The 27,209-nt window shown below is 50.2% G+C and overlaps 1 protein-coding gene across 1 annotated transcript in view; it reads right to left on the bottom strand.

The window, feature by feature from the left end:
- Positions 1-27,209, bottom strand: part of LOC125154044 (uncharacterized) — a 137,628-nt gene that overhangs the window by 62,800 nt on the left and 47,619 nt on the right. Inside the window, exons 28-38 of the mRNA XM_047837710.1 lie at positions 21,825-22,005; positions 18,229-18,440; positions 16,319-16,507; positions 15,740-15,879; positions 14,606-14,768; positions 14,400-14,486; positions 10,582-10,719; positions 10,368-10,487; positions 9,356-9,448; positions 4,548-4,765; positions 2,544-2,737 (exon numbers count right to left, since the gene is read on the bottom strand). Of these exons, the coding sequence (XP_047693666.1) occupies positions 2,544-2,737; positions 4,548-4,765; positions 9,356-9,448; positions 10,368-10,487; positions 10,582-10,719; positions 14,400-14,486; positions 14,606-14,768; positions 15,740-15,879; positions 16,319-16,507; positions 18,229-18,440; positions 21,825-22,005 (1,735 nt within the window). The remainder of the gene's footprint in view (positions 1-2,543; positions 2,738-4,547; positions 4,766-9,355; positions 9,449-10,367; positions 10,488-10,581; positions 10,720-14,399; positions 14,487-14,605; positions 14,769-15,739; positions 15,880-16,318; positions 16,508-18,228; positions 18,441-21,824; positions 22,006-27,209) is intronic.

The following is a 27,209-nucleotide window of genomic DNA, read 5'->3' as shown; positions in this document are numbered from 1 at the left end:
AGAGAGAGACAGCATATGTCACAATAAATGGGTTGATTCGTCAAGAAAAGATAATAATCATAAATGCTCATGCACCTAATACCAGCATGTCAACATGCATGAAGAAAAATGGGCAGAATCGAAGGAAGAAATAGAGAAATCCATCATCACAGCTGTAGAGTTTAACACGCTCCTCTCATTAATGATACAGTAACAGGACAAAAAGAAAATCAGTGAGCGGCACCTGGGTGGCTCAGTGAGTTAAGCATACTACTTTGGCTGAGGTCATGATCTCATGGTTTGTGAGTTCAAGCCCGGCAATGGGCTCTGTGCTGACAGCTCTGAGCCTGGAGCCTGCTTCAGATTCTGTGTCCCCCTCTTTCTCTGCCCCACCCTGCTCATGCTCTGTCTCTCAAAAATAAATAAACCTTTAAAAATAATTTTAAAGAAAATCAGTAAGGCTATAGATCAGGAGAACACAACCAAGCATTTGACCTAACTGACCTTTGTAGAACATTACATCCGACAACAGCAGGATACAAATTCCTGTTCAGTGCATAAGGTATGTTACAAGACAGATTATATATTAGCTTGTAAAACAAGTCACAACAAATTTTAAAAGACTGACCTTTGGACCACAATGAAAAGCAATATTAAAAAGCTACCTAGAAAACTTTCAAATATTTGGAAATTAAGCAACATACTTCTAAATAGTCCACGGGTCAAAAGAAGAAATCATAAGAGAAACGTGAAAATATTTCAAAATGAATAATAATGAAAACACACAACACCAAAATTTGTGGCAAGCAGCTCACAGAATCCTGAGAGGCAAATATATAGTTTTATATACTTCCATTAGAAAAGAAAAGAATCTAAAAATCAATGGCTTGAAAGTCCACCTTAATAAAATAGAGCAAATCCGAATTGAGCGTAAGAAAAGAAAGGGCACAGACAAGAGCTGGAATCGATGAAACCGGAAGGAGACAACCAGAGAGAAAACAAAACCAAACACTGCTTGCGGAGATAAAAATGGACGTAATCCTAGCTAGACTGATAAAGGAGAAGAAAACGAGTAACGACTATCAGGAATGAAAGAAGGAACATACTATATATAGATGCTACGTATATTAAAAGGATAATAATAGATACAATGAATAACTTTATGCCAATAAACTTGACAACTTAGTTGAGACGGACAAATCCCCTGAGAAGTGTAACTTTCAAACTGACACAAGATGAAACAGAAAATCTCAATAGCTTTACATCTATCCATTTTCCAAAAAACTTTTCCACAAAGAAAATTCCAGATCATGGGTAGAGTCCATCAGACACTTAGAGGAGCATGAATACCAATCTTATACAAACTCTTCTGGATAATAAAAGGAGGAAATGCTCCCATGACCTGTTTTATGAGCTCAGCACACAAAGGAAAAAAATAACAGCTTAACAGCGGAGAAACTTGGCAGACACTGTGTTCATCAAATGACCAAAGCTAACGCCACCAATACTGGGACACAGTGCAGCATCTGGGTGGCACAGTGGGCTAAGCGTCCTGCTCTTGATTTCGGCTCAGGTCATAATCTCGCAGTTCGTGAGTTTCAGTTCCACATCAGGCTCTGTGCTGACATTATGGAGCCTGCTTGGGATTCTCTCTCTCTCCTGCTCTCTCTGCCCTGCTCGCTCTTGCGCTCTCCCTCTCTCCCCCTCCCTCCCTCTCTAAGTAAATAAATAAATAAATGAATAACTTTAAAAAATTCTGGGATATACTGATATTAGGTAACTCCAGATATGACGGCACATCACTACTGTAGCTTGCTTGAAGGTAGTCACGAGGAAGCATCAGATAAGCCCCAAAATGACTTCCCTATATCCTTCAAAAATGTAAATACCACGAAAGGGAAAGGAATACTCTATGTTTTCTGATTGTGATAGTTGCATTGTAGGAGGTAGGAGAGTATCTTTACGTGTAAGGAAAAAAACACTGCACTATTTAGGAGTAAAGAATTATCACGTCTGCAACTTAGTCAAACACAGCTCAGGAATCAAGTGTATTTTTATACACAAATAAAAATGTCACAGACACACTTATATATGTGTGTATAGAGAGAGAGACAAAGAGGTAAAGAAGAATGATAAAGTAATTGTGGTAAATGTCAGTAATTGGTGAAGCTGGGTAAAGGGTGTAGGGCATTATTTGTGCTATTCTTGCCACTTTTCTGCAAGTCCGAAATTTTGTCAAAATTAAAAGTATGAGAAAAAAAATATGCTTGGGGAACACTGCTCCCAACCCTCCCTCCTGGATTTTTCTAATGTCCATTAGTACATCAAAGGCTGTGACAAGTCCTGCATAAGGAAACCTACTTGGTGGTTCGTCACAAGATTCACTTTGTCGACGAGGTGTTAATTTCTGACAAAGGGGTGTTGTCAGTATGTGAGATGCTGAAATAGAGTATACATGGGCTTCAAAACCTGTAGGATCTAATCTACCCTGTATGTAGTTCCACAGAAAGGGCTTTTCTCCAAGACCCCCACTGCCCCTGCCCCATGGCGTTCCCCAGGCTCACCCTCTCTGAATGTCTCCTTCTGCTTTAACACGCCCTTGAGGGTCAGGAGGTGGGGCACAGCTGGCCAGCCAGCCACCGTGTGCTGCGCTTGGCTCTGCAGGGTCAGGACCTGGCCTCCCCTCTGCTCCGCGGAAGCCTTGAGGACAAGCTGTGCCGTGCTCTGGTCCACCAGCACCTTGTACAACAGCCAAACCCTAGAAAGGAACGTGATGGGAATAAAGGCAGTACCTACACTGCGGGCAGACCGTGAAAGGCGGGTCCCTGCACCCCACCGTCCAGACCCCCCCCCACAGGACTGCTTCTATCGGGCTCTCAGCCCATGGAGACGTAGTCTAACAGCAGCTAAGATCATAGGCTTTGCGGTCAGCCAAACCTGGATCTGAATCTCAGTGCTGCTACTCACTAACTGTGGCCTTGGACAACGACAGAACCTCTCGGAGCCTCAGTTTCTTCTATTGCCAAGTGGAGGATAAAAAAGAACCACTGACAATGAGTGGGTATTGCTGATATTTTCTCTATGCATCATATGATACTGAACGATGAGGAAATAAACAGCTTCAAGAAGCCTGGTGTTAAACTTCCTAGAGAGCTGGCACAGGGGACGTGATCCCTACTGTCCACATAGGATGCTCTATTATAACACACCATGGGAGGCACCTCTCTTGGGGATCAACACCAGAAACAAGATCAGCCATCCTTTCCCTGGTGCAAACCACACAGTTTTGAGTGTGTGTGTTTCCCTATAGCCTTTGCAAGTCATGCCACCGGTTGGTTTCTCTTTTTGCATTGGCTACTAGGATGCTTAAAGCCAAATCTTAAGCTGGGCTCCAACCAGTGTAGAAGATCTCGTGGCCTGCATTTTGTTTCCTAAAGCCACTTTGAGCACCTTCCTATTTTCCCCAGTTTTCTTTTCCCTTCATGCTAATTTCCTCATGTGTTTTGAAAAATCTAGGACAAAAGTTGGGAAACTATGGGCCTGTGGGCCAAAACCAGCCCACCACCCGTTTTGTAAATAAAGTTTCATTGGAACACAGCCGCACCCATTCATCCCCATATCAGCTAAGATACCTCTGGGCTACAAAAGCAGGGTGGTTCCCACCAGGACCATATAGTCCATAGATCCAAAAATATTTACCAACTAGCCCTTTGCTGAAAGTTTGTCAATTCCTGACCTAGAACAACATCCATTTTTATAATCTGCCTCAAACCCTTTTCGGACTGGAGATAAGGAAGGACGTTTGGACAGGTGGATGGATGGATGGATGGGTGGATGGATGGATGGATGGATGGACAGCTACAGAGGGTAATTCTGGGGACAAAATCATCCAGAACTATACCTGAAACCTTGGGTCTCCTCAAATTCACAAAAGCTGCCAACGCTGGGGCCGCAGGGGAAACAGGGCACTAAACTTAACCGAGACCCAATCTGGGCCAGAAGGTATCACACTGAGAAGAGCAATGCTAATGGCAGCTGGGGAGTGAATATTCTCGCGGGCCAGTGCTGGTGTGGCGTTCATGAGCGCTGCTCCATTAACCCGAGGACAGCCCTAAGAAGCAGGCTGAGAAAGGGCACAGTGGCTGGCCCGCAACCCAGAGGCTGCGCTGGGATTTGAATCCGGGCAGCTGGCTCCAGAGCCCAGGATCCTAATGGCCGGATCGCGGCGGATAAACGGGCATGCGCAGTGAAGGTCATGAGCTCGCGGTTGGTGAGTTCCAGCCCCATACCGGGCTCCGCGCTGACCGTGGGAGACTGCTTGGGATTCTCTCTCTCTTTCCCCTCTCTGCCCCTCCCCCACTCGTGCTTTCTGTCTCTCTCAAAACGAATAAACTAAAAGAAAAAAAAAAAAAAGAAAAAAAAGAATGGTCTAAGTAGGGAGGATTTAGGCCTGGTCCCCGAGGGACGCAAGGGGGCGCCTCTGAGCCATGATTTCCCATCTCTCCGGGACACCAGCCCTTTGCCCTCCGAGGTCCCTCCCCGCTCACAGGGCCCCTGGGGACCCTCACCTGGCTGGGGCCACCTTGCTGGACAGCTGCAGCTGAACAGCCCTGGGGGCGCGGAGGACTGCCTGGCGGAGGAGGACACTGGCGCCCCAGGCCCTGCTGCTTCTCCGGGTGTCCTGGCTGGTGTCGGCCTCCAGCAGCAGCAGCTCACGGTCGGAGGCGTGCACAGACAGGGAGCCGACGACGCTGTGGTGTTTGTATCGCCGGGCAGTCGCCTGCACCTGAAGGGAGGCAGGAGAGGACTCCGAAGTAGAGGGAGTTCAGGCAGGGTCTGTGGGAGCCAGCTATGTGGGAAGGCCCTTCCTCCTGGAAGCTTTCCTGAGCCACTCCAGCTGTGAGAACCACCAAGCAGGCACACAGGAAAAGAGAGAAGGCAGAGGGAAGAAGGGTGGATGGCCTTCCCTGACCCCAGAAGACCTCCAGAAGCTCCAGGGCTCAAAGTGGGGGGTGTGCGGTGTACGAGGAGGAGCCATACTGGGGGGCGGGGGGGGGGGGGGGGACAGCAGAGGCAAAGGCTTGGCCAGGCTCCCAGGGGTGGGGGTGGGAGCAGGGAGTTCCATCTTGTGCCAACTCCGCAGGAGCTGAAGCCCCTTTCCTAATCCAGGCCTCAGTGTCCCCACTGGTCCAGCCTGGTAGGTGCAGTGCAGTGATGTGGGAAGCTTGTAAAACTATGCCTGGTCCCTCCATGGACGAACTGATCAAGTGGTCCATCCATGCAATGGAATATTAGTGATAAGAAGCTCCAGAAAGACGTGGAGGGACCTTAAATGCAGCTCACAAAGTGCAAGAAGCCAGTCTGAAAGGCGATACACCGGAAGATTTCAACCGTATGACATTCTGGAAGAAGGTAGAACCAGACGTCAAGGGCTCAGAGGTAGCTAGGGGGTTAAGGGGAAGAAGGGGTCCACAGATGGAACACGGGGGATTTCTAGGGCAGGGAAACCACTCCGTGTGATACAGTAAAGAAGGGTACATGACATTCTTTGTTTGGCAAAACCCCCCACAACCATACATCCCCCAGAGGGAACCCAGATGTAAACTACAGACTTTAATAATAATATATTAATACTGGCTCACCAGTTAGAGTGTATTACACTAATGCAAGATACTCCTAAGAGGGGAAACTATGAGGAAAAGGGAACTCTCCGTACCTTCCATGCATCTATTCTGCCAACCTACAAACCACTCTGGAAAATGAAGTTTATTATTTCTTTTTCAAGTATGCCCGGGACCCCCTGACCAATCAACTCAGCGCCTCGAGGGATGGGGTCCAAGAATGTTCTAAAACCTCCATAGGTGATTCCAACATGGCTTGGGCTGAAAACTTTTAAGTCACACCCATGTCTTCTCCGACTGGGCCTCTGCGGGTCCGAGGACTCCCATAAAGCATGCGCCCTCAAGAGGGGCAATATCGCCCCCAAAATGCAAAACCTGATTTGTGGAGGGGTGGATTAAAAAAAAAAACCCTCTTATGTGTAAATTGTAGATGTGCATTCTGCACGCAAACAGAAACACAGGACGTCTGTGTTATTAAAATTTCAATTGGGGGGTGTGTGGTAGGGGCCGCTGGCTGGTTTGTACACATGCACCCTGAATGCTGTTTATCGCTCCCTTGAGAATGTACGGACCCCGTGCTCCGTCTGAGTTCCCATCAAGCAGGATATGTAGGAAAAACATGTTCAGCATTCAAGGTCAGGGATTCCAGAGGTGGCCAAGGGGGAGCATCTCCTTTGTAACAAAGAATGTCTGTATGGCAGACCGTGATCTCCTTGGAGCTGGCCATGCGAGGAGGGAAAAGGCAACAGAGAGCTGGCTGGGCTAGATGCCGCGGGTAGATCCCAGCAGCGGATGTTTTGTCCAGTCTGCTGTTCCTGGACTCCCTGTACGTAAGTTTCCCCCAATAATCCTGTTTTCTTTGCCGTATCCGGGTCATTTCTTCCGTCTCACTGGGCCATCACCCACCCTCACCTTAGAGTCTGCCCGGGAGCAGCTGCCTAATTGGCGGGCTAGCCATGAGGCTGGAGAGAAATCTCCACGAGTGGTAAGGTGTTGGAAAGGGGAAAGGGGAAAAAAATCCACAGGGGGATATGTCAAGTCGGCCAGTGACCTCTGTGTGGGGAGGGATGGCCCATACGTCAGATGCTTGTGGAGCGCCGTGTGAGGACAGGGACGCCCTGAAAACGCCAGCCAGTCCAACGCACTTGTTGGGGATGCCGCGCACAGGGGCAGGGGAGGGAAGCCAGAGCGGGACAGCAAGCGAGAGAACTCAGCGTGCCGTCCGGCGAAGCTCGGAGGCCACAGGAGGCCAGCGATTAAGACGCAGGCACCTGACTAACAGGTATTTACCCAGAGGATACAAACATAATTCAAAGGGTTGAATAAGACTCGGCCAAGAGACTGTGCTGTCTGGGACGGGCTGCAGGAGTTAGCAGGACAATGAAAGCACAGATGCTAGAGGGCCTCATGTCAGGCAGGCACCCACACAACGATGCAATCGCACTGTGCTCATCATTGCTGACACCTGGCTCAGTATCGACGCGCATCCATTCCCGCAGGTGCGTTCCCCTCTCCGTGGGGATGGCTACGGGCATGCGGTGCCCGGGGCTGGCCCTACTTACCCTGGACTGCACTGGACGCTACACCCGGGACGCTACATCCCTGCCTGCCGGGCCGTCTACTCACTCGCTTACAGGAGAAACCTACCAGCTGGAAGGTGGTCAGGGCCCGACGTAGAACCAGAAACACATCTTAGTGGCTCTGTCCCCTGGCCGTGGTCTTCCCCTCTGCGGCCGCCACGGATCAAGGGGGCAAGACACACGGCTGCCATCTTTAATTCCTCCTGCAAGGCAATCCCCCTCCTTACCTAGGAGAGTTCCCGAATAAGGCAAGTTGTTCTGCCAAGTGGGAGAGCTCGTGATGTGTTAACCGTAACACGAGGGACACGCGCTCATATACACCTGAACGTTCCCACGACGTCTCCCAAGCCACGGCTAGTTCAAGCACACAGAGTAAACCTGCTGATTCCCTGGCCACTGACCCGGCTGGGTTCAATCGCTCGCCTTCTTCCTAGCAAAATGCTTTCCAGAGTCTCACAATCGTTTGTGTTTCCCTAGCCCCGGGACGCTGCGGCTTGCACCGAGGCTCTGGGATTTGGTTACAGTGCACCTCGGCATACCGGCTCCAGCGACGCCGCGGATGAGAGGCGTGAGAAGAACGTGTGGGCCGTCCAGGGTGCACAGGGGTGGAGCGTACGGGACCGTGCTGCTGGCTGCTTTGCACACGCACACCCCGAACACCCCTGTCCATCACTGTCTCGAGGATGTCCACATCCTGCACTCCCTGTATTCCCATCAAGCAGGATATGCAGAAAAAAAACATGTTCAGTGTTCAAGGTCAAGGGCTCGGGGGGCAGCCAGCCTGGTGCGCCTCCTTGATAACAAAGAATGCCCGGATGACAGGCCTTGATCTCCTTGGAGCGCTGGTCAGGCGACGAGAGGGAGGACTGCAGATATTTGCTAGGCTACTTGCGACCCTGCAGAAGCTTGCTGTGCACAGAGTCCCGCAGCAGATGCTTTGGGGGGGCTCCAGGAGGGGGACAGAGGCTGACAAGGCTGGGCTCCCGAGCCCCACTTCACCCACAGAGATAACGTAAACAACGGGTGCTGCTGTTTTAAAAAGTGATAATGAAGTCTGAGCCCGTGAGATGACCCAGCATCCCCATCATCAGCTACGTCCTCTTGATGGGGACATGGGCTCCGCAGCCGGACCGGCCGGGTGCCCATCCGGGATCCTCTACCTACACGCTCAGTGACCTTGTACAAGTCACATCACCTCTCTGTCTCAGATTCTCACGTGCAAGATGCTACAACGGCAGAGTCACGGGGTAGCCATGAGAGGAGCCACGTGAAGGGCTGAGAACAGAGCCCGGCATGTGGTAAACACTTAACAGACAGCAGCTCCCATCACGAGGGATTACAGTGACAGCGTGGCCTCAAATATGGGATGCCAGCGGCCCCGAGATGTGCCGTGACTTTATGGACCCCGGCGAGAGCAAAAAAGCTGGTAACAAAACAATGAAGCTATGTGGGTCTGAAGACACATCCTGATTTCAGAGCTGTTGACACATTGTAACAGGTGCCTCTGAGAAGGACCAGCTTTCATAATCGAAAGCTCTTCTCAGGCTCCTTTATAGAGTTTCCAAAGCCACCAGCACAGGGATGAGCCCGCAGCAGGCATTTAACGTCTACACCTCCGTCTCCCTAGCCCATGGCCTGATTCCTGTGTACGTGGCGCATACAGCTTGCTCCACGAAGCAACCAACGTGCGGGGGCTTTCTGAGCACCCAGTGCTGCGTGGACAGAGCTCAGCCTTCCTGCCTGGCTCCTTCTCTCCTGCCCTTTATTTCCTTGTCAAGTGAACCCCTTCGTGTTTCCACCCCACACCAGGGAAAATACTCCGGGGTCAAAAATGATCAGATGGCCTCCCCTAAACACAGGACAGGGTTTAGAGGACAATTCTGCTTCTCTCCATTTTCAAGGGTGAAATGTGATCGTTCTACCCCCCAGGGAGCCAAAACCCCTTCTGGCCTGGACAATCACTTCCAAATGATGGATTTGGAAACCTCCCTGCCATCTGTTCTTGATTCTGGACTGGCTGTCTGGCTCAGCTTAACATCCTGGGGTGGCCTCTCCCCGCCCCACACCGGGGCCTCCATCGTCCCTTCCTTCCGCCCCATCTCCCAGAAAGCTGGCGGCTCCGAGACAGCACTTGGCAGGCAATTCGAGGTCATCCCAGAGGGCCCACGTCCGTACCTGCAAGTTTGGAGGAAATGGGGGTCTGTGGGGATGGCTGAGCTGGAAGAGGAACACCAAGTGGGAGTCAGATCCGTTCAGCTGGACTGAGACCTGTTGAGAGGCCGAGGGGGCGGGGGAGGGTCAGAGGGAGCAGAGGAGGGAGAGGGAGAACCCCAGAAGGTAGCTGGCTGGGCGCTCCAAGGGGGACGGGCATCCCAGAGTTTGCCCAAAGCCCAGGCCAACAGCACCTTCTGTGATGCTTCTTGGCCCCAGATGTTACTCAGGCTCTGTTACTTGCAAGCGTGAGAAGTACAGCCCCAGACATGGGGCTGGGAAGATAACTCTGGGACCCTGGAACCCCTACGTCCCCTGCCACGGTGCCTGCTCATGTCTCCCATGTCCATGGCTGCATTCTATCTGACCCTGACCAGGAAGTAGGCACTGGACAACTGGCTTTACAACCGTCGCCTCATTTAATCGTCACCGCTCCTCTCACACGCTGGTATGTCGAACTCCATTTCACAGGTGAAAAAAAATGATATTCAGTGGGGTTGAGTAATTTCCCCAAGGTCACACAGCAAGTCCACAGCGTAGCTAAGATTTGAACTTGAAAGCTCTCTGGAGGTGAAGACAGAAACAGTCACCTGTGCGTCCCCAGCACATAGTGCAGCAGAGACCCAACCCGTGTAGAGCGAATGATTGAACAAAGATACCTCTAGCAGCTGCTAGATAGTCACCGAGCTGCATTTTCTGGACACGCAGCGAGAACTACATTTCCCAGCCTCCCTTGCAGCTGGGTGGGCCAGGTGATAAGTTCCAGCCAATGGGATGTGGGCAGGAGTGGCAGGGCCCACTTCAGGGACTGGCCCACGGAAACCTTCTGCATAATTCTCACCGTCCCCTTTCCCACGCATACTCCCAAAGTAAGCGCTCCAGGGCCACCTGCCCCCTCTTCAGCACCCCCCCCCCACCAGACGCCTACACTCTAACACGAATGCCGCTCCTACCCCACCAAAGAGGCAGAACCGACCTGGGATGGGACGTTGGGGCTGGCGGTAGCCCTTGCGTCCACACTGAAGTCAAACAGTCCCGGGGGACCCCGTCTGAAGACAACGTCCCCATCCAAACTCAGGGCCTGGGGGAGCCTCAGCTGGAAAGCAACGGTACCGTTTACTCTCTCCCAACGGTTGAGAGCTCTGCTCAGGGGCCACCAAACAGTGTCTGCCCAACCTGGGGACGGGTACCTGGGAGGAATGAGCTGCGTTCAGGGCCAGGCGGTGCCAGATTTCCTCACCCCGAGATCTGTCCTGGTGCAGACCCCTTAAGTGCAGCACGACGTTCTGGTTGACTTTCAAGGTGGCCTCCACCTCCCTGCTCTTAGCCTGGGTGAGCGAGAACCAGTGGCATTCAGAGACGTGACTTCCCATTTCCAAGGGCCTGCAGAAGCCACCCCGGGAACCCAGCGGTGAGAACAAAGTGGTCCCAAGATGTCTACCCACCCACTCACAGGGCAGGGAGTGGGACCAAGCGCACCAGGGTCTTTCCAACAGGGATGGTCAAGTCCGGTGCCCACAGGCAGAGTTTGTGGGGTGGGCCTGAGGGGGCAAACTTGAGGGTCTGTGTCTCATTCCAAAGGAGTGTCCTGGTATTAGTCTGTTTTGTTCACTGCTGTATGCCTCATATTTAATGCAGGACCTGGTGCATAGTAGGTGCTCAATAAATATCTGGAAGAATCCAGAATCACCAGTGATAGCCTGCAACCCCAAGGCCAAAGACAGGCTGGAAAAGAGAGAGAGAGGGACGGAGGGAGGGAGGAAGGAGGGGAAGTTGCTACTTCTGCTGGCTTTGAAGACAGAGAAGGAACCACAACCCAAGAACCATGGGTGGCTTTAACAAGTTAGCAAAGACGAGGAAACGGATTCTCTCCTGAAGCTTCTGGAAGGCATGTAACTCCAGCAACACCTGATTTTAGCCAGGTGAAACCCATTTGGGATTTCTCATCTCCAGATCTCCAAGGTAAGAGTGTGCTGTTTTAAGCTACCAAGGGTGTGGTACTTTGTGCGACAGCCATAGGATCCTACCACCCGTGGGGGGATCATCTGTTCACTTAGCAGCCACTAGCCTCTGCCACATGCCAAGCACCCGGGAGCAGGGCGCCATCTGTGCCCATCTGGGTTCAGTGAGAAGTTACAAACGCCTTGCCACAGAATTTTATCGCTAGTGTATAACTTTAGAAGAATACACGGCTTTAATTTAGAAACAACAGGGAATAGGAATAAATTCTTCCAAGAGAAGAAAAGAAAAGCGTGCCATTAAACACAGAGAGGGTTTTGAAAAGAACAGGCAGCCAGGGTGCCCGTGAGTGGCTCAGTCGGTTAAGCATCCGACTTCGGCTCAGGTCATGATCTCCCAGTTCGTGGGTTCGAGCCCCACGTCGGGCTCTGTGCTGACAGCTCAGAGCCTGGAGCCTGCTTCGGATTCTGTGTGTCCCTCTCTCTCTGCCCCTGCCCCGCTAGTGCTCTGTCTCTCTCTCTCTCAAAGATAAACATTAAAGAAGAACGGGCAGCCATACTCAGCTAGATTCAAAGGCTCCCGCCTACTTGGTTCTCGTTTCTTGTTACCAGGTGGGATTTGGGACCCCATGTGTCAGATCATCTGATTCCTTTTTAATTAGAAGCAGAAATCTGATTTTTACCCCCAAATCTTCCGATGTTCGATGTTGACGATGTTTTAAAACATGTTAAGTGCTAAGCAGGCCAAACAAAACACATCTGGAGGCTGGATCCGGCCCACGGCGCCATTCTGCAATCTCCGGTTTAAACAACACTGAACACCATGGGGAGGTATTTCTGCAGGTGTGTGGGGTCGTCATTATGCCCTCCGTTTCCTGTCAGGAGCTCCAAGGACTTCAGCCTCAAGCCTCTGGAAGCCATCTACAGCCCTGTTTAACTGGTAGGGATGTGGGGCTCCAGAAGGAGAGGTCTCTGTGCTCAATAGCTGGTCCCACTTCACCCTTCAGCAGGCCTCTGTATATCCCGCAAGGGAGAAACCACCACTAAGTTCTTCGTCCAGGGCCTGGCACATAGTAGGTGCTCAATAAATGCTTGCTGGAGAACGGGGTTACCTCCCCGGGCTTCTGCCCTAGAGGGATCAGGAAGGAGTCCGGGATGAGGGCTGAGTGGGCACCCGTCAGGTCCCTGAGGGAGAGGATTACGTTACATCTTGGTTCTCACAACCACTGCGTTAAGAGATGCGTACTGCCTCCATTTTACAGACGGGAAGACGGGGGCCCAGAGTCGTGGAATCGTTTGCCAAGGGCACCTCGCAAACGCGAGTCTCATGCCTAGGAAGACGAATGCGAACACATTCTGAGGCAGGGGTTCAGGAAGCTACGGCCAGAGGGTCAGGCTGGGCTCGTTTTCCGTGTATACGGTTGTGTTTGTCAGTGGGGGCTGCTGTAACAACAATCCCAGAGACGGGGTGGTTTAAACAACTGGAACTTATTTCTGCCAGTTCTGGAGGCTGCAAATCTGAGATCAGGGCGCGCCGGCGTGGCTGGGTTCTGGCTTACACGTGGCTGTCTCCTTACTGTGCCCTCACGGCGGGGAGGGGGGGTGTCGGGGGTGGGGGGCGGCCCTCATCTTTTCACGGGGGCTCTACCTCGTGAGCTAACCCCACGCCTCCCAATACCTTCACATTAGGCCTTCAATGTGCAAATCTGGGGGTGTGGGGGGGGGACACATTCAGTCCATTAGCAAAAGTTTTATCAGAACACAGTCGTGCCTGTTCATTTGTGTTTTCTAGGGTGTTTTTTCTGGGACGAGGGGGTGGAGACCGTATGGTCTACACAGGGAAAAAGAGTTACTGTCTGCTCCCTCACAGAAATAGGTGGTCAACCCCTGCTCTGGGTCAGGGACACGACAGATGTTCAATGGCACTGAGGTGACTATTCATTAAGCACTGACGATGCGCCAGGCCCTGAGGTTCTAAAGGTAAATCGAGGTGCACTCTGGAGATATTGCAGGTGTGGTTCCGGGACCACCCCAATGAAGTGATTCTCGCAATGAGCAAGTCAGATAAAATGCTTGCTGTCCCAGTGCACACACAAGTTATGTTGACACTGCAGTCAACTGAATGTGCAGAAGAGCATAGTGTCTAAAAAACCAATGTATATACCTTAAAGATACCTTATTGCTAAAAATTGCTAACCATCCTCTGAGCCAGTGGTAATCACCGGTCACACGTTACTGTAACAAATATAATAATGAAACCGCGAACTGCTTCAAGAGTTACCAAAATGTGACACGGAGACCCGAAGTGAGCAAACGCTGTTGGTAAAACCCCACCAACAGCCCGGCTGGATACAAGGTGGCCACAAACCTTCAATTTGTATTTAAAAAAAAAAAGCAAAATCTGCGAAGCGTAATAGAGTGCCATCGGATGAGGTATGCCTGTAAAACAGATACAGTACTGAACACGAGTCTTACAGACTAGTAGGGGAGAAAGGAATTGGTCAAAGAATCCTATCAAAACAGAACTGACATCTTCAACAGGAGCCAGAAGCAGAGGTGGGGGGTGGTGCAGGAGGGGTAGCTGGGGGACGGGAGGTGGTCTGGGGTCGCGATAAAGCTTCCCAGAAGACGTGACGTATGAGCTGAACCCCCAACAATGAGTAAAGGGATGAAGGTAAAGCTGAAGGAGAGAGGAACAGCTCCAGGCACAGAACATACAAGGGTCCTGGGGCAGGAAAGAGCCAGGTGAGGAAGGGAAAGGAGGCAGCAAAAGGGAGAGAGTGGTCTCAGGTGGCCTGGAGGGTCAGCGAGACCAGCGGGGCAGAGCTGGGGTCTGTGTCCAGAGAGAACTGTGACGAGGGGCATGACTTTAAGCGGGCATATTGAAAAGCCCCCTCTGGCAGCCACGCAGGGTAGAAGAATGGGGACAGAGTGGAACAGAAAACCCGGGTAGGAGAGCATTCTGCTCGCCCAGGGCGGAGATGACGGCACTTGGATCGTGGGCCGCTGGGGTGCAAGGTGCCTGGGGCCTCCGGGGCCTTCTCACTTACGGCGTGCTGACTCCAAGCAGCAGCACAACCCTCCGCGCTCCCAGGGACGGTCTTGCTGCTGTACGGGTGGGTCAGGCCCACACACACCTGGGAGGGAAAAGCACACACATGTGCGCACACACACACACAAGGACAGGTCAGAAGCAGACAAGGGGCCTCCCCCTGGGCCCAGCCTCCTCTCCAGCTGCACCCCGGAGCCCACTTACGTAGGGGTGTCCTGCCTGGTAGCCCAGGACTATCGTCTGCAGGATCTCCTCTCGGCCGTTCAGGACCAGCCTGGTTTCCAGGGAGCATCGCTGGTGTGGCCTGTCCGCCGTGAAGGTCTCCTGCAGGAGCAGACTCCGCGGGATGGGCAGAGGCAAGGGGTGCCTGGCGTAGAGAGAGGATAACGGGCCAAAGAATGGCTATTAAAACAGCTGGCAGGGGCGGGGGGCCACGGGGCCCCGTGAGCTCAGATGGGGCCTGTCGCAAGCTTGCAGAGTGAAGACCGTCACAGAGAGAACATGAGGACATACCCCGGCCCTGCGCATTATAATCTGCCAACCGACACCCATTCCCCGTCTCGCCTCGCCTGGCCTCACCCAGGGACCGGGACACGGCAGCGGTCATCCTCGCCCCTTGGCAGCAGAGACCCAAGCACAGGCAGCACCTGGGGTCTGTTACCTTGGTTGACACCTCTGTGCCTCGGTGTTCCCACCTGTGAAATGGGAGCTAAAATACTAGCCCCCCACCCATGTCACATGGTGGTTGGGACCATTGGACAGAAAGTCTACACAAAGAGTACAGGCTCCCTAAGGGCCAGGACTTCTGTCTTTTTTATTCTCTGTTTTCCAGACACCCAGAAAAGTACATGGCACATAGTAGGTACTCAACAAACAGAAACAAAACAAATGAATGAATGAGATCTATGCAGATAACAGCTGCTGGTACTTTTCTGTTACTGCTGTTTGGACACGAGATGACCAAGGTCACGCAGAGGGTCTGGACATGGCCTGGAGTTCATGAAATCCCCCCCCTTACATCCCCAACCACAAGAGCCACCTTTGCAACCAGCTGTGCCTCCAGGAACTGAAAACATTCCCCAGAACGACTTTCAGGCTGCGGTGGGGACAGATTTCTGCTCCCAGGTTTCTTAGCATCCAAATGGAAGGGGGACTAGGGATGCGGGGGCTTCCAAGGGACGCAGATGGCTTGTCTCTGAGCTCCGGGCTCTGTCTGGGCCCCGCAGGCCAGCATAGACCTCCCAGGAGCACAGCTCACTCTGTCCCCAGTGACCCTCCACGCTGCAGAAGCAGAGGCCTGGGCAGACAATGCTCATAAGGCGAAGGGAGTGCATGTACCTGAGGAGGAAGGTTCCCCGCTTCTGGTACAACCTCCCGTCACGCGTCACCTCCTCCAGCTTGCCCTCCAGCTCCAGGCCCTGAGGCTGGCCACTCATGCTGGTCACCAGAGCCACCAGTGACACATGGGTCTTCCGAGGCTGCAACCAAGACCAGGCTGATGGGGACGGATGGCCAGCGGGGACCGAGCTCCTTAAACCTCCCGCCCGGGGGTCCAAGGGGCTCCTCCCCCTGCCTGTCCACTGCCCTGGGTATGGCATCTGACAAGGGCTGCTGAACTGGATGGCAGCCTCACCCTGGATCAGACCGCAACATCGCACGGTATCACCACCATGCCTGCACCTCCCCAGGCGCCCAGCGGGGAAACGAACTTCTCAGGCTTCTGGCTCCACGAGGCAGGGCTTTGCTAGCACAGGTCTGTGCTAATATGGCTAGTTTCCATTTACAAATAGAGAAACTGGGCTCAGGGAAGCCCAAGGTCATAGGCCAAGCTAATGGCACTGAGCCCTCTCCCACCCCAGGGGAGAGATCTGAGGTCTCTGAAGAGTGGCGCCTCCAGCAAGGGCTACCGGGACACACCTGCTCCACGTGCCTGTAAGCTGCCGTTAAGTTCACCTCCTGCAGGGGGCCCTTCAACCAGCCGTGCAGTATCTTAAGCTCCTGGCTGTTCTCTGCGTGGATCTCACTCTTCAAAGTCGCACCCCACGCTGATTCTACTTCAGTCCGGCTGCGGAAGAGGCTCTGTGCCAAGGCCATCTCCGTGGACACCTACATTGAGGAAGTGGAGGGTGACCCTATGTTCTCCCCTGGGACACCCTTTCTCCCCATTACCACTTGGTGAACTCCTACCCATTCTTCAAAACCCCTCCGATACCACCTCTGGGAGGCCTTTCCCGTCTGGTCCCCGCAGAATTGGTTGATTCCCACGGGGTCTTGAGGAAAGAGGAAAAACTTCCCTCCATCTCTCAGCCCTGAACAGAGGGAGAATCTGAGTTATCTGAGAAGATAACTCCCTCCCCCCTCTCTGCTCTTCAGCTCGGAAAGGGAATATGACCTCACGGGGCCACCATTATCAGCAGGCAGGGTCTCTGTGTCCCAAGGGACACACACATGCGGGTGGCCTTCTTTCCCTGCATCATCGCTGTGGTCTTCAAAGGCCTGGGAAGACTGGGTGTTGTTCTGGCTTGTCCTGGAGCTCGGGGAGGGAGGACACTGTAGCCCCACACACGACTGTGCACCCCAGCCCACGGCCCCCGGCACAGGCCCCACCAGGAATAGCACGGTGTCTGTACCCTACAGGCCACTGTCCGCTGTTCACACAGCTCCAAGCCTCAGGAGAGGGGGTGATGGGGTCAAAATGGGGTTTAGGGATTACTGAACCCACTGCCAAATACTAGAAATCTGTGACACCTTGTCCCGTAGGTCACTGACCCTCGGGTCTCCCCCCAGAACCATGCCCACCACCCCCCCGCAAACACCAGCCGTCCATTTCAGTGAAAGGCACCTCCTACCCACACAGCTGCTCAGCCAGAGCCTTGGGGTCATTTACGTCATGTCTCGCGCTCCCTCCTCCCCACTGACAATCCACCAGCTCATCTGTCAGCTCCAGATTCAAACGTGGCCCTGGCTGCCACGTGTTAGTCCCTCCTGAGTCTCCAAGCTTGCCAGTGATACCCGACTCCTCACGCCTCCAACCTGCTCCCACTCTGCCCCTGACTCAGAGGGGACTGCACCGTCCCCAGATGGGCCCATGGAGCTGCCTCCTTCTGGGTCCAAGTCAGGCCTGGACCTCCTGCTGGGTCCACCCATCATCCCAACACGAGGAGGGGATGGATGTGCCCGGCTCCCTCATGGGACACCCAGGGCATCTTCCACTGACTGGGTTTCTTTCAAATCTCTTGGCTTCTGAGATCAAACAGGTGCACAGAAGCATACTTAATTACATCCAGCAGCTGGTACAAAAGTCACCTATGACCTTGAAGGAGTTTTTATTCTGGTTTTCGGCAAAAGCCTGAGGTCTGCTTATTGCTGAGTTACCCTCCAACCTGCCTTCCTATTTTTATCAGCTGCTAAGCAAGAATATGGGAAAGTGAGGGACGCCCAGGTGGCTAGCTGGCTGAGCGTCCGATCTCAGAGTCTGTGAGTTTGAGCCCCGCACTGGGCTCATTTGTTAGCACAGAGCCTGCTTTGGGTCCTCTGGCCCCCTCTCTCTGCCCCCTCCCCCAAAATCAATCATTAAAAAAAAAAAGAATATGGGAAATAGAGATGGGATGGGGGGATGGGGTGGTTCCCTCTCCCAAATTCACTTAGCGACTAATTCTCAAGACTGTACACATTGGGTCATCCAAACCGCCCACATCTGTGACCTGATCTCAGGTCTGCGTGTTCTCCCTCTGTGTGGGAGACTTTCTAAATGGCAGGGAACCAGGCTCCTGGGTCCAGAGTCCACCTGCGGGAGGGGAGCAGAGGGCATGGCTGGGCATGCGCACCCGGAGGTAAGTGGTAGTCGGGGTGTAGATGTGGATCTTGCCCTCTCTGTCACGGCCCCGACGCCTGCCGGCCACTTTTATCACCAGGTTCTTGAGGGTCCGAGCTTTGCCCAGCGTCAGCTCCAGAACAGCCTGGAAAGTGGGCCGGTGGGGCCAGTACAGCCTGTGAGCCATGGAGACCATCAGCCAGGGACTATCCAGGTTCAAGGCTCCTGCAAGAAGTAAACAGACAGAAGGTGGACACCCCGTATGAAAAGAGCTCCTGGCAGGCCTCGTGAGGTGCCTCATCACATCCACTATGGGCAGGTTTCACACCTGGGAATGGGTGAGAAGGGGCAGAAGGGAACTTTGCAGAAGGCTGGTGATGCTCTGAATCTTGCAGGGGCTACCCAGGTGTGTGCACCTGTCAAAACTCATTAAGTGGCACCCTGGAGAGGTGTGCATTCCACCCTAGTTAACACCGCACATACTGGAATACTTAGGAGTGGAATGTATGGATGTCGCCAGCTCACTTGGAACTGCACCAACGAATAACCTGGATGTGGTAAGGGGACGGATATGTGATAACACAGGGGGAATAAAAATGGAATTGTAGAATCTGGGTTAAGGGTACGTTGGTATCGATGATACAATCCACGGTACTTTTCCGTAGGTTGGAAGTTTTGTCACCGTGACATGTTGGGCAAAATGTATATATGCAGATGGGCACCTGGGTGGCTCAGTCGGTTGAGCGTCTGACTCTTGATTTTAGCCCAGGTCATGATCTTGTGGTCGGGAGACTGATGCTGACAGCCTGCTTGGGATTCTCTTTCTCTCTCTCTGCCCCTCCCCTCCTCGAAATAAATAAATAAACATTAAAAAGAAAAAGAAAGGTCCACAGATACAAGTCCCAGGGCTTCCCATCCAAATGCTCAGCATGGAAGCTTCCCAGTCAACAAGTGCACCCCCAAACCTCCAAACACATGTAGAACTCTTTCCAGAGTAGTTCTGAGTGGTCAATTCTTAAACATAAGCACACACCTAAGCCTTGCATGGCATTCGAGGAAAGCCACTCACAGAAATTCAGAAAACAAAAGTTAAAAGAAACTCAGAGAGAACAAATCAAAGCCCCCAAATTCTCTTAGGTCTCAGAAAGGTAGGAGGAGTTGTGTCTGTGAGCAAAACACTCTAAGAAGAGAGCTCCCAGGAACAACAATAACAACAAACAGAGCTCTAGAAAACAGAAGAGAGCCAAAATTTAAACGTAGTCAAAGGGCTGGCAGAACTTGAGGAAATAGGTCATCAAAACAGAACAGAAAGATAAACAGAAGGAACAAAGGAAAGCAAAGAAAGAAAATTAGAACCTCAGTTTCTGGAGCCTATCTGACCAGAACACAGAGGGAAGGAGATTATCAAAGAAACTGTACAAGAAAACTACCAGACCTGAAGGACACTTCCAAGTTGAAAGGGTCTACGCAAAGTGCCCAATACAATGGATGAAAGAAGATGCATGTCAGGGCACATCATAAGATCTGAAGATGCTGAGAATACAGAGACATTCCAAAAAGCTTCCAGAGCGTAAGAAAGTGGTCACATACAAAGGCCGATGGACCAAAAATAGTATCTCAACTGTATGAAAGGACAGTAGAGCAAAGTCCTCAAAATCCCAAGGGGAAAACGAAAATTCTCTACTCAGCCAAGTTACCCAGGTAGAATTAAGCCAGTTTAAACATTGGGGGAGCAAAACATTTACATCCTATTATGAGCTGAACTGTGTCTCTCAAAAATATACCAAATCTCACCCCCTCAGTGTATCTCACACCGTGACCTTATTTGGGAGTGAGGTCATCGCAAATGTAAGTAGTTATGATGAGGTCACACTAGAGTAGGGTGAGCCCTAAAACCAATAGGACTGGTGTCCTTGTAAGAGGAGGGAAGTCTGAACCCAGGCATACACACCAGGAGAAAGCAATGTGACAACAGAGACAGAGATGAGAGCAGTGTGGCTGCAAGCCAACAAACTCCAAGTAGTGATGGCCACAACCACAAGCTAGGAAGAGTCAGGGAAGGATTCTACCCAGGGTCACAGAGGGAGCACGGCCCAGACAACACCTTGAATGCAGAATTCTAGTTTCCAGAACTGGTGAGAGAATTCATCCCTGTTCTTTTAAGCTGCTCAGTTTGTGGTCATTTGTTAAAGCAGCTTTAGGAATCTAATACCTCTCTCAGGAAGCTACTGGAAGATGTGCTCCATCAAAACAAAAGAGTAAATCAAGAAAAAAGAGGACATAAGTGCAAGAAACAGGGCTGTGACCCAGAGAAGTAGAAAGAATTCTCAGAATGATGGGGAAGGGACACCCCTGAACCACAGCTGTGCAACTGGTCTACATTGGAGAGGGACAGTGGTTCCAAGAAGAAGGTCTCCAAGAAAAATATGGGAACTAATTGAAGCTGATGCATAATCTCATGTGTCTGGCCATCTGGAGAAGAGTTTTGCACTTATGCTTAAAAAACTGGGGATAATTAGTAAGAGGAAAATAGGAAACTAACCAAACAGGGGGAAAGCCCATTATAACTCCAGGAAAAACAAAAAGTCAGCTTTGTGTCTCAGTTAAGAAGGACATTTATAGAGTCACAATTAAGTAAACAGTGGATATTCACAGACCAACTCTTTTAGGGGGACAAAGAAAAACAGATATTCGAAAAAGTCTGGTTAAAGAGTTACATTATCATCTTGTCTGGTAAAAAATATATGAAGAATGTCTAAAATAGAAAAATCAAGAAATAGCAGTATAATAATATTATTTTAAGAGCTGAAGAGTTTAATAAGAAACAGATAAAATAATTTATAATGGTTGCTGTATTAAGTAAAACTCTGCATAGAGAGATATGAAGCAGACAATTACAGTAATTGTTATAAACTAGCTTTTTAGTTTAGGGATGCCTGGGTGGCTCAGTTGGTTAAGCGTCCAACTTTGGCTCAGGTCATGATCTCCTGGTTCGTGGGTTCGAGCCCCACTTCAGGCTATGTGCTGACAGCTCCGAGCCTGGAGCCTGCTTCAGATTCTGTGTCTCTGTCTCTCTTTCTCTGCCCCTCCCTCACGTGCATGCGCACTCTCTCTTGCTCTCTCTCTCTCTCTCAAAAATAAACATTAAAAAAATCTTTAAAAAACATTTAAAGAAATATTTCAGGTACATACATCAGTAGAGAACATCTGATGGGCCCCTATGTAATACTCACCCACCTTCAACAATTACCAACTCAAAGTTTCTACTTTACTTTTCAAACTATGTATGACTACAATAAGAATAAAATTACTTCAAGGATAAACCATGGTAAATCCAGTTTTTCAAGGCGAGAGAGTGTTCCAGGGAGCAGCAACAGCATGTGCAAAGGCTCTGAGGTCTCTGGGGGAACAGAAAAGAAGCCAGGGGGACTGCAGGGTAACGGACAACAGGTGAAGTGGGGCGGGGTGAAACTGGATAATTAGTATATCAATCTTGACATCCAGGCAAACAAAAAGGAAAGGTATTCCAGGTAAGGGGCATAGCCCGAGCAGAGACCTGGAGGCCAGAAATCTCAACCGCTAGCCAGAGCCTCCCTAAATGACACTCACCTTCCCATTTCCACAGAGTAGCTCTAGAGGTGTCTTTCCACCGCAAGCCGGCCGCAAAGGGCAGCTGTCCGTTGTCCTGAACCTTCAGGTGTGTGCTGCTCTCCACGTGGGGCTGCCGAAGGCTCAAGTGGTACAGCTGCGTACGGTAATCCACCTGCCTCTCAGGCACCTGGAGCACAAACTGGAGAAGACCCACCGTCAACATGCTGGTCAGAGCACTCCACTCCCAACCTACAACATTCCACTGGCTCACCAGGACAGCCACGGGTCGGCCTGAGTTCCCCAGTTATCAGGAACTGCCCAGCCCAGGCCACCCCTAAGGAAACCCTGTACCCATCAGCAGTCACTCCCCACTGCCCCTGGAAACCATTAATCCAATTTCTGTTTCCATGGATTTGCCTATTGTGGACATTTCGTATCCGTGGAATCATATAATATACGGCCTTTGATGTCTGGCTTGTTGTATTTAGCATGACAATTTCAAGATTCACCCATGTTGCATTGTAGCATGTATCAGAACTTTATTCCTTTTTATTGCTGAACAATATTCTTTTTTTCCGTTTTTTTAATGTTTAGTTTTTTTTTTCATGTTTATTCATTTTTGAAAGACAGAGAGAGACAGAGCACAAGCAGGGGTGGGGCAGAGAGGGAGGGGGACACAGAATCCGAAGCAGGCTCCAGGCTCCGAGCTGTCAGCACAGAGCCCGATGCGGGGCTCGAACCCACAGACTGTAAGATCATGACCTGAGCCAAAGTCAGACGCTCAACTGACTGAGCCACCCAGGCGCCCCTATGTTTATTTATTTTTGAGGGAGACAGAGAGAGGGAAAGAGTGTAAGCAAGGGAGGAGCAGAGAGAGAGGGAGACAGAGAATCGGAAGCAGGCTCCAGGCTCGGAGATGTTAGCATAGAGCCTGACCCGGGGTTTGAACTCACGGACCATGAGATCATAATCTGAGCTGAAGTTAGATGCTTAACCTACCGAGCCACCCAGGTGCTGCAGGAGCTTTGCCATGTTAACATTCATTTTTCAATCCAGGAACATGGGATGTCTCCCCATTTATTTCAGTTTCTTTAATTTCTTTCAACAACATTCCGTGGTTTTCAGAGTATTCGTTTTACATTCTGTTGTTACTTTTATGCTGAAGTATTCAACTTTTCTGACACTATTACATAAGGAATTATTTCCTTAATTTCATTTTCAGGGTTTTCACCGCTAGTGTAGCGAAACACAACTGACTTTTGTGTATTTATCTTGTCTCCTGCAACTTTGAGGAACTCATGTATTACCTTTAACAGATTTTTTTGTGTGGATTCATTAGGGTCTTCTACAGAGGACATAATGTCATCTGCAAACAGAAATAGTTTTACTTCTTCCTTTCTGATCTGGACATCTTTTATTTTTCTTGCCTCACTGCCCTGGCTGAAACCTCCAGTTCAATGTTGAATAGAAGTGGTGAGAGCAGACATTCTGTCTTGTTCCTGATCTTAGAGGGAAAGCATTTATTCTTTCACCATGAAGTATGATGTTGGCTGTGGATGTTTCATAGATGACCTTTGTCAGGTTGAGGAAGTACTCTTCCATTGCTCATCTGTTGGGTGTTTTTACCATGAAAGGATACGGGGATTTGCCCAATACTTTTTGCTGCTTCTACTGATCATCTCATCTTCTACTGATGCATCCTTTATCAATATGGTGTATTGCCTTGATTTTCCAATGTGAAACCAACCTTGCATGCCTGGGATACAACCCGTTTGGCTGTGCTATGTAATTCTTTAAAAAAAAATTTTTTTCAATGTTTATTTATTTTGGGGACAGAGAGAGACAGAGCATGAACGGGGGAGGGGCAGAGAGAGAGGGAGACACAGAATCTGAAACAGGCTCCATGCTCTGAGCCATCAGCCCAGAGCCCGATGCGGGGCTCGAACTCACGGACCGCGAGATCGTGACCTGGCTGAAGTCGGACGCTTAACCGACTACGCCACCCAGGCGCCCCTGTGCTATGTAATTCTATTTATATAGTGCTGAATTTGGCTTGCTAGTACCTTCTTGAGGATTTTGCATCTATATTTGTAAGAGGTCTTGGGTTTTTCTTTTCTCCTGAGGTCTCAGTCTGGTTTGGGCACCAGGATGATACTGGCCTCAGAGAATAGCCCGGGAAATGATTTCTCCTCTTTACTAATCATTCAGTAAATTATTTTACAGTAAATTAATTCTGGCACAATCCAGTCCAGCCAAGAGGCTAAGAGCCTAAGGTTTGCAATGAGACATCCTGGAGTTTCTATTTCAATTCTGCCACATGGTAGACCTGTGGTCAGGGACACCTCAGACCAGCGTGTTGACACAATTTCCGTTCCAAAGAATGAGGATAGATAGTGGTTACTTCACTGGGCTTAAATGAGATGCTACCAACACAGGTGACGTGTGGCCTGGTAATAATAAATGGCTCATCACTACTCCCTCTGTCCTTCCCTCTTCTGTTCCCTGTCAGCATCTTAAGAATAAATAGTATCTTGGGGTGCCTGAGTGGCTCAGTCAGTTGACTGTCCGACTTCGGCTGATCTCACAGTTCGTGAGTTCGAGCCTCACGTCTGGCTCTGTGCTGACAGCTCGGAGCCTGGAGCCTGCTTCGGATTCTGTGTCTCCCTCTCTCTCTGCCCCTCCCCTGCTTGCACTCTCTCTCAAAAATAAAGTTTAAAAAAAAATTTTAAAAAGAATAAATAGTATCTTATTCATACTTGTCCCCCCAGAACCTAGCAGGGTGTCCGCCATATTCAGAAGCCTGCAGAAACACCGCCCAGCTTTCATGTCTTTCCCAAAACCCTGGGGGCCAGATGCTGTCCAGAAAGAAGATGTTTTCACAATTTAGAAGAGTAACGTAATCCATGTACTGCAGTCGTGGAAAGAGCTGTCAATCACGTCAGACTTCTAATTTTTTTGAATGTCCAACAATATAAAAAAGCCATCTGCAGTAGAATAAATACAGAAAAGATGGTTCTCAGCCTTCCTGAGCGACCAGGGAAATGCAAATTCAAACTACGAGATATCCTTTCCACCCATATCAGCGATATTTTTCCGGTGGTAAAAGTCACATATGGGTGAAAGGAAACTGCTCCTCTTGGACGTGGCTGGAGGGGTGGGGGATTGATTCAAGCGTTTTAGAGGGAAGACTGTCAAAAGGCAGCCAGTTAAAAATATACAAATCCCAGTTGTGCATTATGACCTGCGTCCCAGAGATACACACTTGCCCAGGGAGGCATGTCCAAGGATGTTCAGACTCGCTAAGCTAGAAACCACAAGAGTTACACGGCGGAATAAGATACAATACAGCAGCATAGGGAACATGATGAACGTGTTTAAAAGAATGGATCAGATGTCTACAAAGTAACAAATTCCTCCTACACGGGTAGCTGAAGGTCTCACAAAGCAAGACTCACCAAATAAAACTAAATGCTAGTGACAGGCCCACAGAGCAAACAACAGAAAGAGATCTCCTTTCCAGCGCCCAGGAATATAACTGCTGTTCCTTCTAGAACGGGCCAGGATGGAAGAAAGAACTAAGAACGAAGTTTTAGCTTCATTCTGAATGTTACTTTTTTTTTTTTTTTCACAAGGGGAATTTATTCACAGAGTGTTGGTATATATAAAAGCAATTTAATACTTGGGAATAAAGTTAATCAAGGACACCAAAGACTTGTATACTGGAAATCACAAAATGTTGGTGGAAGGAGTTAGAGAAGATATAAATACATGGAGAGACATCCAGTCTTCACGAATACAACCCAGAGCAACCTATAGGTGTAACTCAATCCCCATCAAAAACTGCAATCACATTTTGGTGTGTGTGTGGCAGAAACAGAAAAATGCATCCTAAAATTCATATGGAATCTCAAGGGACCACAAACAGTCCAAACAGTCTTGAAAAAGCAGCACGAGGTTGGAGGCCTCACAAAGCTACGGTAATCAAAACAGTATGGCAGACAGAAAGGCAGCGACGTACAGACCAGTGGACCAGAATGGCGCGCCCAGAAGTCAACTCTCACATTTGTGGTCACATGATTTCCAACAAGCACAGTGAGCCCATTCGGTGGGGGGAAATCCCAGTCTGTTCAACACTCCGGGGCTGGGACCTCTGGATAGCCACAAGCAAAAGAACACAACGGGACGCTTACCTTACACCACACACGAAAGTAAATTCAAAAGGGATCAAACACCCAGTTGACAGCTTAAACTAGAAGATCCCTAGAAGAAAGCATCAAGGAGAAACGACAACATTACATTTGGTGAGGATTTCTTGGATAGGACCCTCAAAGCACAGGCCAGGAAAGTAAAAAGAGATCAATTGGACTGTCTGTGAGTTTAAAACTTGTGTGTATCGAAGGCTGGTATCAACAGATGGAAAAGGCAATCCACAGAACAGGAGAAGGTATTTGCAAACTATGTATCTGATACACAGTTACTGTCTAGAAGGTACAAGGAACTCTTACAACTCAGTGTCAACAAAGCAAAAAGGGGTTAAGGACTCAAACAGACTTTTCTCCAAAGAAACAGACCAAAGGCCGCCAAGGGCATGACAGGATCTCAATATCCCTCATCGTTAAGGAAATGCCAATCAAAATCACAATGAGGTAACACCTCACACCCATTAGCACGGCTACTATCAAAAACAACAGGAAACAACAAGTGTCAGTGCACACGCAGGGACCCTGGAAGCTTCGTGCGCTGCTGGGGCGGCGGGGGGGGGGGGGGGGGGGGGGAGTGTAAGATACGCAGCCGCTGTGGGCATCCGTATGGCTGTCGCTCGAAAAAAAATTAAAAATACTATTACCATCTGATCCATCACTCCACTTTTGGAATTATCTACCTCAAAGAATTAGAAACGGGGACTCGAACCGATATTCATACACCCACATTCACAACAGCATGTTTCACAGCAGCTAAAACACGGAAGCAACCCAAGGGTCCATCAACAGAGGAACAGAGGACAATGTGATGCACGGATCCGACGGCACATTATTCGGGCTTGTAAGGGAACCCATTCTGACACCAGCTACAGCCTGGACGAACTTGGAGGATGTTACGCTAAATGAAAGAAGCCAGTCAAAACGATACAAATACCATAAGATGCCACTTATATGAGGGACCCCGGGGCAGCAAGAGGCGTGGAGAGTAAAAAGGAGGTTGCAGGGGCCGGGGGCGCGGGGAGTGGCGAGTTATTCTTTACTGGGGACAGAGTTTCCGTTGTACAAGACGAAAGGTTCTGGGGGAGGCTGGTGGTGATGGTTGTACCACAGCGTGAGTGTCCTTAATGACACTAACCAGTACATCTAAAGATCGCAAAAAAAAAAAAAAAAAAAAAAAAAAAAAAGGTCAATTTTATGTTGT

The sequence above is a fragment of the Prionailurus viverrinus genome, chromosome E3 (genome assembly GCF_022837055.1).
Source record: "Prionailurus viverrinus isolate Anna chromosome E3, UM_Priviv_1.0, whole genome shotgun sequence".
Classification (NCBI taxonomy): Eukaryota; Metazoa; Chordata; class Mammalia; order Carnivora; family Felidae; genus Prionailurus; species Prionailurus viverrinus.
Note: the sequence above shows the minus strand (reverse complement) of the source record. Positions and strands in the feature narration are given on the sequence as shown.